This window comes from Eschrichtius robustus, chromosome 12 (genome assembly GCF_028021215.1).
Source record: "Eschrichtius robustus isolate mEscRob2 chromosome 12, mEscRob2.pri, whole genome shotgun sequence".
Taxonomy (NCBI): Eukaryota; Metazoa; Chordata; class Mammalia; order Artiodactyla; family Eschrichtiidae; genus Eschrichtius; species Eschrichtius robustus.
This window is the reverse complement of record NC_090835.1, coordinates 104466051-104477827: the sequence shown is the minus strand read 5'-3', so window position 1 is coordinate 104477827 and position 11777 is coordinate 104466051. Positions and strand designations below refer to the sequence as shown.

The 11777-nt window shown below is 44.7% G+C and overlaps 1 protein-coding gene across 1 annotated transcript in view; it reads right to left on the bottom strand.

Annotated features, from left to right (window-relative positions):
* Positions 1–441: 441 nt before the first annotated feature.
* Positions 442–11777, bottom strand: part of F13A1 (coagulation factor XIII A chain) — a 140447-nt gene continuing 129111 nt past the window's right edge. Inside the window, exons 13-14 of the mRNA XM_068558050.1 lie at positions 6517–6653; positions 442–595 (exon numbers count right to left, since the gene is read on the bottom strand). Coding sequence (XP_068414151.1) covers positions 442–595; positions 6517–6653 — 291 coding nt within the window. The remainder of the gene's footprint in view (positions 596–6516; positions 6654–11777) is intronic.

The window sequence follows — 11777 nt, the reverse complement described above, 5'->3', positions numbered from 1 at the left end:
GTGCTTGCCTCCTGTTTGGGGGGTACATTACCCTGAAAAGGCTGAGCGGGGGATGAGAAGCCCTGTTTTACCTGAGGCCAGGTATTGAGCAAATCCCCTTTCTAAGGGAAGTCCTCCGATACTTGGAGCTGCAGCCATTTGAGATGAGAAATGATAACTTTTACTCTTATGAGCTATGAGAGCTTCATTAGGGCTTAATTAAAGCTAATACTCAGAATCCTTTGGAAGGTGGAGCGATTAAAAACTCACTTCCACATTGAATAGCCACACTGAAAAGTGTGTCTTCAAAACACATGGCACCACCACTCTGGGGCTCTATCCAGTCCTGTCCGGGTCTTCACAGCTAAGTTAAAGCAAGAGCTGACTATTTTTGCATGAGAATTTCCTTAGCCAAGACTACAAGAGGCCAAGCGCTCGGGCCCATCTCAGGCCCCTGTGCATCTACATAGGCGGTCGTCTCTGAATCTGCAAGTCCAGCTCGCCGTACACGTGTCTCAAGCGGTCACTGGTCAGGCTGGCCATCAGCTTCCGAGGGCCAGAAACCCAAGGCCGACACACCTCCTCCCATTGCACGGTGGAGTTGGGCCGGATTTCCCTGAAAAGGTGGAAGAGACAGGAAAGGCTTTATGCTCCAGAGAGGCAGATCCAGTTTCCCACCTTGACCAGGAAGCAGTGAGGCCACTGCCTGAGTCACAGGCTCTCTTTGTTTTGGGTGACGGTGGCTGGAGGACGGAAGGGCCAGGGTGGCTGATTTCCAGTGACCCCCCCGAATGAGGCCCCTAGATGAGGCTCAGCCGGAGACAGCCCCATGGGTCCTGGTTCCTTCCACACGGATGCGTCAGCTGGCCTTCTGGTGGACGTGGTCCGTTCAATGTGTGGTGGAGCCGAGCTGAGCACGCTGCCAGCCATGAGTCAGCTGAACTTCAGCTTATCCCCAGGCTTCCGCGGTAGCCTTGAGGACGTGACTGATCTCCCTCGGTTCATTTGCGGGCTAAAGTACCCTCCTGGGATCAGACTTCTCTCTGAACCCCCAGCTGCCTTTACTGAGGTCCTGATGCTCTAATTGGTTCTGGCCAACCCCCTTGGGATAGACCTGTTCCCAGGCCCAGGATCTGGAACATCACCCAGCCTGCTCTGTAATTCATAATCCTGTTTCAACCAATTGATTTTGGTCCCTTGCCCACATACCTTGCTGCTACGCATTTGTTGCTGATGCCCTAACCCATCCTGATGGTGGGGCCTTCACTGGTCCTGCTTTTCCTGGTCCCCTGCGGCCATGCTCTGAGGTCTTCCCAAGCGTCATGGCCAAGCCCAGCCCAAAGGATGACGAAGTCAAGCAGGGTGGGGAATTTAGGCTTCTCTGGAGTATTTCACATATCCCCCTCCCCCCGCACTCCCGATGTGATATAAGCTCAGGAGGAGGAGATTACATGCAGGTTTTATATGTATGATAGTCCCTTGAGGTGGATACTATTCGACAAATTTTCTAGTTAAGAAAAATGAAGGGATTAAACACGGGAGGTGACGTTTCCATGGTCACAAAGGTGTTAACGGGCAAAGGCAAGATTTGGACCCAAGTTTATCTGTTTCTAAAGCACATGCTCTTTCTACTTCTCTATACTATATTTCATCCTGTATCCTCCAATGAAACGCCTTTTCCGACCACTGTGCTTGCTTTTTCATATGTCTGATTTCTCAAGAAAGACAGATGCCCTTTTGTTCAGTATTGAGAGCTTCCTGCAGGTCTCGTTATTGAAGGACTCCTGGTCTCCGCTCTCTGACTCAGGCCAGGCGTGCGCTGGGTAGCTTTGCATATAACCCTTGGCCTGCGCTTTTCTGGGAGAGCATCAGGGATTTGAATGGAGACCACCATGCATGTCTTAAAAAGAGAGAAAAGGGACCAGACTCTTTTTATGGGGTTATTGGGGCACAGCATGTCAGAGTTGGAGAGGACTTAGAAATCACTTCATCCGACTGTCCCATTTTACAGACGAGGACTCTGAGGTCCTAAGGAGCCTGTGGCATCTTCCACAGTCACTGATCCTGATGGCCCAGACCCTGGAAGAACAGAGACACACACTGGGGACACAAAGAGGGTGCTCAGAAATGAAGAACGTGCTGTGCAGAGGAGTTTGGTGGGTAGACCCTTAGACCCCTGAGCGAGGGCCCAGGGGCTGGGAGGGCATTTCCTACGAGCTCCACGGGGTGGCCTGGGGACCTAAGGAGCTGACGGCAACACTGGCTTTGAACTGGAGTGGTGGTGGAGGGTGGCACAGAAGGGGACTGTCGGTGGGTCTAGAGTGGTTCAAAGGCCTCAGCTACAAGGGCCCCCATTTGCCCTTGGAGGTCAGGGCCGTACAGCATCACTTTAGACAGAGCCAAAGCGAAGGAGAAATATGGGGTCATCCCCCTGTGCTTGACCTGGTCTACATAAAGTTAGAATCCCATGATATCCTCAAAGATCACTAAAACAATACATATTTTACCTGGCTGCAGGTGTACGTCCTCTGGGATGAAAAGGGGAAAGGCTCCAAATCTTAGAAATCTAGCCGCTAAGTAAGAAATCCCTTTACTCTTGTATCTGTGGCCAGTGAATTGGGAAATGCCTCTAAGGCTAGGGGGCTCCTCTCTCTAGGGCTGCTCCAGGCACTGGTTCTGAGAGTCTCAGTGTCTCAATTAATTTGTCATTAATTCTTAATTTTTGTTCTTTAGAAATGAGGCTATATAAATTATCTTATTGAGTTATAGAAAAGCCAAATTATGTGACAAGTGCACACCCGGAGCCTACATATGGGACTATTTTTCCAACTCGGTAAATTACTTTTATGATTCAAGGTTTGAAAGACACTGAGCTCACTGTGGGTTTCCTCACCTGTAAAAGGACACTATGAAATACTGAAAAGGGTGTGGAGAGGGTGGGTGAGTTAGTATTTGTCCTGCGCTTAGAACCATGGCAAGATGTGGTTAAATACCACGTATTAGACATATGTTGCTGCTGCTGCTTTGCTATTATTATTATTATTCTCACCATCACCTTTGTGGTCATCATTTTCTGCCTGAACTCCCTGCAACATAATTTAGGAAAGTTCTTCTGGCTTGTATGCAGAGAAACAATTCTCTACCCTTAATTTAAATCATCTTTTCAATATGAATATAGGTTTTTAGATATTTAGTTCTCAGTAGCTGTGCTGTTTTTACCCTGATCCATTCATTCTTTCTTCCCTGGTTTCCCCAAGTGATCCATCCAGAACATTTTGCAAAAGAGTTGTCCCGCTTAAGGATATGGCCTGGGGCCTAAGAGTGCAGGCAACTCCCTCAAACAGAAACTGCAAACCCTGAGCTCTACTTCATTATTTGGTCTAACTCATAAACTCGTCCCCGTAATGATATTCAGCCATGTATCTAGGCCCACTCACGAGCATCATTGAAGATACTCATACATGAAGAGGCACACGCATGCCTAAGTATGCATTTGCCTACAGAAAAATGCATGCACAAAGAACGAAAAAGATCCTTTCTCCATCTTGCTAAGTGGAGTATAAAAAATAAATAAATAAAATTCAAAAAAAAAAAAAAGGGGGAGTAATACTGGAATAATCCTATATTCCCAGGGATAGATGTTGTGATAAATGATTCTCAGTAATGGGCCGAGCAATCAAGATACACTGGCCATTTATCATCTTGAGCACGGGCAGGCGTAGGGGATTATTATCACAATAAACCGCAACTGTCTATGGTTTGTCCTCCATGTGTCGAGCCCTCTGTCCTACTTGAGAGACTCAAAATTTAAAACAAAATCACAAAGTCGGGGAGCTTTTCTCTTAAAATAACTTACAGAACCTCATCATTTTTCAAAGAGAAAACTGAATCTGGAAGATGAATTATTTGATGTTGCAGAAGTATCAAGTGCAGAAGCTGGATAGCTACAAGTCTGTGGGAGCAGTACCTCCGAGCATCTGAGGAAGGTGTGGGGAGGTCGAGGGGAGAGCAGGAAGGAAAATCATTTTGGAGTGGAGTTGACTGTGTCCTGACTGAGGAATGGACATGGCACCACCTATTCCTCGTTCAATTCCCTGCTCGCTAGCTCCCGCCTTCCAGACCCTCGGCTTGGAGCTCCAGACCCCCTGACGCCTAGGGCCCTTGGGTGGGCAGGTGGGGTGGAGACTCCCTTGACTATTCAAGGCGTGTATCTTGAGAAAGGAATACAGTCTTGTGAAGGGTTCTGGTTCTACAGAATTGCACTTCTTAAGGGTCCAAGTTGTTACATTGATCTGCCGCTCTTTGATCAGGTCTTGGCGGTATAGGGTACACTGCAGTGTTTCAACCATCCGACAAGATGGATGTGGGTGCTGGCTGGCTCAGGTCTGGGCTGTGAAGGTGTGAGGAGGAATCAGGAGGAAACAGAGAAACCAGTGGTCTCTCCGAAGTCCCAAGCCCACCCTAGGTCATAAGTATTTTCTATGTCAAGTTATTTACAATTTTTGACAGTCTCTGAGAAATAAAGCTTCCCTTGCTTTGCAGAGATCCACCCTCTGGATCTGGATCCCCATAAGAGATTGAGGAACTGGCTCTCTGTCTGTTACTGATCTGCCATAGACCTATGCGTTGAAGGTGATTACTGATAGAGCCAACGGCAGAGTGTGGGCGGGACATTTGCTTTGTGTCCACTGTGTAGGGACTGGCCTCTTCCATCCTTTCCCCAGTTCACCCCACTTTGTCCTACCCCAATGTCAGATATTAACAGTAAGAAATGCACCTGGACACTCAACCCCCTTTGAGCCCTGTGTCTCCTAAATGGTGGGTCATTGCACTGTGCTAGGATTCATCTTTCTTCTAATACACAGATTATCTCCTTCCTTGCATTGGTTTGGGATCAAGGTGGAATTCTTGCACAGCCAAGGTGTCAAGGTGGCAGGAGGTTCTGGTACCCTCAGATGAGGCTTGTTGGAGAAGGAAAAATTGGCTACAGCAGGGGGCTGTTTTAAAGAAGAAATGTGTTTCACTTTGCCTGAGCGATTCTTGCATCTGATTCGAGTGGGAAGGTGTGAGGATGGGTGAGTGAGACTGTCGTTTCTGATGAAAGCAGGGCTAGCTCTACCGACCTCTCGCTCTAGCTGGGGTTGATTTCTAATTTAATTTTTTTTTTTCTTGCAGCTTCCCTATTAGCACAGGAAGGTTGTTATGTTTTGTGCTTGCATTTTTAAAAAAAGCACTCAAATTATCTTCTCTGTTGTTTATTGCATCCTCCAGCATCAGGTACCTCTTAAATGATGGGATGCAGAAGCTGTGAGCACTGTAATTTCAAAGAAATGCAACGAGCCCCTAGTGCACACATTGTCTTTAAAGGTGCTTCAGAAAGGGTGAAAGAGGCCTTGCATTTGTCTCACAGACTCCGAGCGGGGTAGCTTCCATAAAGGGCGTTGGGGAAATTCCTAACATATCTGGGTCATAAGGCAGTTTCCAAATCCCTGCACCTCCTTTTTTATACCTTAGAAGGTCACCCCACAGGAAACATGCTAGATTGATTGATGTTGACAGGGACTTCTTTGTGGTAGAAATGAAAGTAATAAACCTCAAAGATTGGGATCCATTCTGGGTGTCACACTTTAAGAGGAGTGCTGACAAGTTGGAGGACGTGGCCGAGGGCGGGAGCCGAAACCACATGAGGGATGAGGGGAATGAAGTCAGTGTAGGAAGAGAGAAGACGCAAGGAAGGTTGGACAGCTGTTTGCAAACATTTGCAGGCCATTAGATGGCAGACAAATATGCCTTACGCTGTGTACAGGTCCAGATGACGGGGTTAGGATCATCGGTGGGATAGAAAGGTGGAATTGTTTTCTAACAATTCTGAACACGGAATGGGCTGTCTTGTTGGATGACACTCTTTGTCAGTAGAAGTCACAGAAGCTGAGAACCGTAGGGCACAATCTAATGGCGCAAGGTGTGGAAGAAGCAGAGTTTCATTCGTGTTACTACAGAGCGCAGGGTGGTCGTTGGTCCCTTGAATAGGGAACCAAGTCTAGAACTCTCTAGGCTCACCTTTGTTCTACTGAAAGCAACAGTTCTAGAGAGCGGGTTGGTAAGATTTGGAGGTGGGGTTGGAAAGAAAGGACTCATGAAAAGGGACATCTTTCTGCGTGATACCTCCGTAAATACGAGAAGAATGAATACACGAGGAAGGAGTAGGGCAAAACTCTTGAACTTCGGGATCTGGAATCAGCCAGCCACGTCTGGACGTTGGCTTACTTCTATAAAATGCACAACTTGGGACAAACCAGTCAACCTCTCAAAGCCTCAAATTCCTCCACCACCAAAGGGAGCTAATTATAGTGTCCACCCCATTAAGGTGGTTTTAAAGATTGAATGATGGAAGTGCTGGTCAAACCAACGCTGTGTTTTTGGAGGTAGCAGCTTCTCAGACATGTTCGCTGGGGATTGGATGTGAGTTTGGAAAACATGGAGAGAGACAGAACTTCCTACAACCCCACCTCACCTCCCCACTTTCCCAGCACTCACTGGAACATCTTCCTTATTGGTTTCGTCACTCCAGGACCATCCAGGTAAATCCAAATATTTTTCAGAGTTTCTTTTAAAGGATTGGTGAACTCAACCATCACAACCATGTCAGAACCTACTACCTGAGCGCCATGGACCTAAGAAGTGAATTGGGAGAGAGAGAAGCTCGTTAGCAGCACATAAAGCCTCTTTATGCGCCCCTGTATCTTTAACCCTCTTTACTTTTTCTTCTGTTTTACAGCATGGCCATCTTTTGGCAAGGGAGCCAGTGCAATGAGGCTATTGCTTTGACTGGGGGCTACCTATCGAGAAAAAGATGGACAATTACTAATTAGAATCGCACTCGTTTCCCCATTATAAAAACCACCCTAATTAGAATTCAGGTGAACAGCCGTGGCCCCCAGCTGTTGCTGTCAGCGGGAGGTGGAAGTGCATCTGGTGTAGCAACAGCTTTCCGTGGTGAGGGCAGCCAGGCGAACTCTGCTCCTGGAAGGGGTTCAAGTTTCCTGCCAGGACAGGAGGGATCCCTGAGTTCAAGAGGAAGAAAACACTCCACGGGGCCTGCGCCTTCTTACTTGGAGGCACTCTGGAAAGAAATATGTCTGAGGAGGGAGGCCTCACCGTTGAACTTGAAGGAGAGGAATCTGGACACTAAAATAGGCAAAAGGGACTTTTCCTCTGCAGCCACAGCCTCTGCATCCAGGAGGCTGTAAGGCTTTTTGTGGTGAGTTTATCCATCACAAGTCTCAGAAGTATTGGGTATTTGGCAAAGTGGCCAGAGTTCAAGGGCAGCTCCAACGCTTACTAGCAGTGGGGCCTTGGGTGACTTTTTCAACCTTTCTGAGACTCAGTTTCCTTGTCTCTGAAACAGGACTGACGTTCCTATGGGGTAATCTATGTAGAATGCTATTATTATTGTTGTTGTTATTATTAGTAGTTCTTATGCTGTGTTCACGATGTACCACACACTTGGGACTATCTGCTTTCCTAACACCAACACGACGTGCTGGAAAATGACCAGGGAGCTATAGTATTTGTTTGTTCGTTTAGGGGCTTTGTATGCCAAATGGATGGGTCTGTATAAGCTCTAAATAACTTGGGAACAAGATAATAACAATAGTTCTTCCGTCATAGGAAAGGAGTAGGATGAGATAATGCATATAAAGCAGCTAACACAATGCATGGCACATTGACAAAGGCTCAATACATTATAGCTCATACTTTTTTGGATTAGCAATACTTGGGGTAGTTTGCTTTATTCACCTTATTTTAGCCCACTCTCAACTCCAGTATCTAGCTGGTGTCCAGTAGATATTTGTTATATTAGGTTGACTGCTTAAAAATGAAATTTATTGGTTGTTTGAGTTTGCTATACATCAACCCAGGCACTATACTGCCTTATTTTTTAAGCGGTCTATAACACAGGAAAAATCATGTGGAAATGAGCCTTTCTCATGAATAGAGGGAAAGAGGAAGGACATTGCCCAGAGAAGAAGAGTCTCGCTCATTGGCTCTAGCGTTAAGAATTAGAACCTTATGGCTTTATTTATTTATTTTTTTAACATCTTTATTGGAGTATAATTGCTTTACAATGGTGTGTTAGTTTCTGCTGCATAACAAAGTGAATCAGCTATACATGTACATACAACCTCATCTCTCCTCCCTCTTGCATCTCCTTCCCACCCTCCCTATCCCACTCCTCTGGGTGGTCACAAAGCACCGAGCTGATCTCCCTGTGCTATGCGGCTGCTTCCCACTAGCTATCTATTTTACATTTGGTAGTGTATATATGTCCATGCCACTCTCTCACTTCGTCCCCAGCTTACCCTTCCCCCTCCTCGTGTCCTCAAGTCCATTCTCTACGTCTGTGTTTTATTCCTGTCCTGCCCCTAGGTTCTTCAGGACCTTTTTTTTTTTTTTCTTTTTTTTAGATTCTGTATATATGCATTAGCATACGGTATTTGTTTTTCTCTTCCTGACTTACTTCACTCTGTATAACAGTATCTAGGTCCATCCACCTCACTGCAAATAACTCAATTTCTTTTCTTTTTATGGCTGAGTAATATTCCATTGTATATATGTGCCACATCTTCTTTATCCATTCATCTGTTGATGGACACTTAGGTTGCTTCCATGTCCTGGCCATTGTAAATAGTGGCTTTACTCCTTAAGACATGTTGATGACTAAATTTATGTCTATGGGATTTAAAAAATCTATAAAAAAAATGAAAATTGCAGCCAATTCTCCATGGTCATTACATTCAAATCTCCACCCCCTAAGGTGGGATGGGTGGAGAGCTGGAAAGAGGAGTCGGGGTGGAGCAGACACTGATTATGGTGGTGACAACAGCAGGTGTCACCTACAAAGCATGGATTGTATGCCAAGCAATGTGTCTCAGTGGTGCTCAACCTGGCATGCGCAGCAGAATGTAAGGTTGGTTGAATTTGTGGATGCTGAACCTGTGGATATGGATTTTGGGATCCGCAGGGGTCCTGGAACCAATCCCCATGGATACCGAGGGATGACTGTATAAAAGTGCATTATTAGAATACTTTACATAGAATCTTTGGTTTAATTCTCAAGTGCATCCAACATAGTTTTCCTAAGTTGAAAAAAATTTTAGAACACTTTTTGGTTTCTAAAAATACAGGATAAAGATAACATTTACAAAAACTGTCTAAATTGGAGAAAGTGGGACTGCTTTAGACACACTATTGGTGAAAGTGTTTGCTATGATCACTTTGATTTTGGGGGAAAAATATTTTGGAGTCATCTGCTTTCTTCATGGCATGCTACTGAGATTACGGGGACAACCCCTTAAAAATCTGGTAATAACTACTGACCCTTCCTCCCATGGACAAACACAGTGACAAATACAAGATACACACACTTTGCAGGTAGTTTTAGGGGGTTCACTACAGACCCAAGATGTCTATCTATGGCCCTCAAGGGGCTGATGGGCTCCAAGTTAAGGATCCTTTACATACTGGCAGGCTACCTCTACAGGAAGATTCTTCTGCTGTGGAAAGCAAAGTGGACCCTTCCAGGTGACTGATGGCAGAGATAAGGGGAATTTAGTATTTGAAAGGCTGGCCCAGGGTTTGGGCCTTCAGAGATAGGCTTTAGATCTGAATATGATTAGAAGATGAAGGCTTCTCAGATAATTTCACGTGTCACGCCTAATCAGTTTGCTTCCAGATATGACCTCTGTTATTAGCTGCTGGCACCGGTAAATAAATACTTCTCAGCCTTCCCTGATACTGGAGCCTGAAGGAGGGGGCCCTTCTCAGGTCGTAGACTGTTTCTTTTGCAATTAACAAAGACCCGTGTCCCTTTTCTGACACCGGTCTCCTGCACCCGGATTTAAACGTCCTTTACCTGACTGCTGAGATAATAATGAAACTTAGAAACTCAAACCAAACCAAATATAAAGCCTGCCCAACACTCAGCATCACTGCCTTCTGCTTAGGCGATTTAAGTGGCGGTATTTCCTCCCGCTTTCAAGGAAAATGGAGCATTATACATAGTATTTTCATATTACGTGTTGATTTAAGTGGTGTGCAATTCACAGTGTGTGTTCACTATAGAGAAGACCAGCCATTACCTGGACCCGAGGAAAGGATGAAGTATATGTCATACTCAGTGACACCAAATACTTTTGCACCCTGATTTTTTCAATATTCCATTTAAAATATTTCTGTTTTTTTATACCGACATAAAATACGGTGCTTTTTCAAGTTAAACACCTTTCACCGATATTGACATACTGAGTTCTTGTCTTTTATGCTGTTTCATAATGACCAGTATTCTGTTTCTTTGATAAACAAGAAAGTTACTAACACACACACACACACACACACACACACACACTTTTGGGAGGAAATTACTTTTTAGGAAATCACAAGCTCTCTTCCATGGAGTATATGCTTTATAATATACATAATAACTGTATTCAAAATCAAAACTGAGATGAAGGAAAAAGTTTGGGAAAGAATGAACTTAGTTGTCAATGTAATTCACATGATTTATTAGTTCACCTCACAGCCCTTACTTCAAGTGCTGTCAATCATGGATTCCATGAATTAGTGGAAAATGATTTTTCCCTCCTCCCCACCCTACGGTCACTGCTGGTAATAAGCAGTTGCTTGTTTGTAAACCACCTCACCAGCACCACTGTTGCTTCTCACTAGCCCACTTAGGTTAGCCTTGACTAAATAATGCAAATTGTTTTTTATGACAGGTTTTCCGAGAGTCAGGCAATGTTCTAAGTCTGCACCATCCAATGTGGTAGCCGCCAGCCACAAGGGGCGATTTAAATTTAAATGAATTAAAATTAAATTAAATAAAAGTTCAGTTCCTTAGTTGTACTGGCCACAGTTCAAGTACTCAGCATCTACATGTGTCTAGTGGCCATCATATTGGAAGGTGCAGATCTAGGGTATTCCCGTCATTATAGAAAGTTCTACTGGGCGATGCTGTTAAGTGATTTACTTATATTAACTCATTTAATCCTCACGACCCTATGAGGTAGACGCTATGAGAATTCATTTTACAGATGAGGAAAGTGAGGCACAAAGAAGTTAAGTGACCTGTTCAAGTTCACACAGCAAGTAGGGGAAGTGAGACTTGGACGCAGACAGTCTGGTGCCAGAGTCAATGCTTAACCACGCGCTGGGCTGACTCTGATAAGTAATAACAATAAGAGCAACTCACATTACTTTTAGTGTTTACTTAGGCATCCTGCTCATCATTTTACTTACATTATGTTGTTTGATCCTCTATGGACTTAGCAGTGGACATTAACATTATCCCCATTCTGTCGATGTGAAGCTAAAACTTCGAAGACAAACAAAATCCCCAAGTTACAGAGCCTGTAAGTTGGCAGGACCCAGATATGAATCTAGGTCTTTCTGACTCCAAAGCCTTCATCTTTAAGCACTACATACACTGTCGTCTCTGACAGCAGAGAGGCAAAAATAGTAAGCTTTTCTGCTGAAAATAGTTTCTTTATTTCCTGAAATCCACTGAAGAATCATTTGCAGTATTACCTTTTGCCATCACTCAACTACCAGTTGAGCACAGTGATTACAGCTTGATTCTGAACTAAATTTGAAAACACATATATTACTACTCAACTCCTTCTTTTTGACTTTATGGGGAAAGAAGCAGATTTCTATGCCAGAGTAAAATGTGACAAGGTAGACTTGAGGCCTTGATATACTGTATTACTTGATGATTATAGGATGTTCTATTTGGGGTA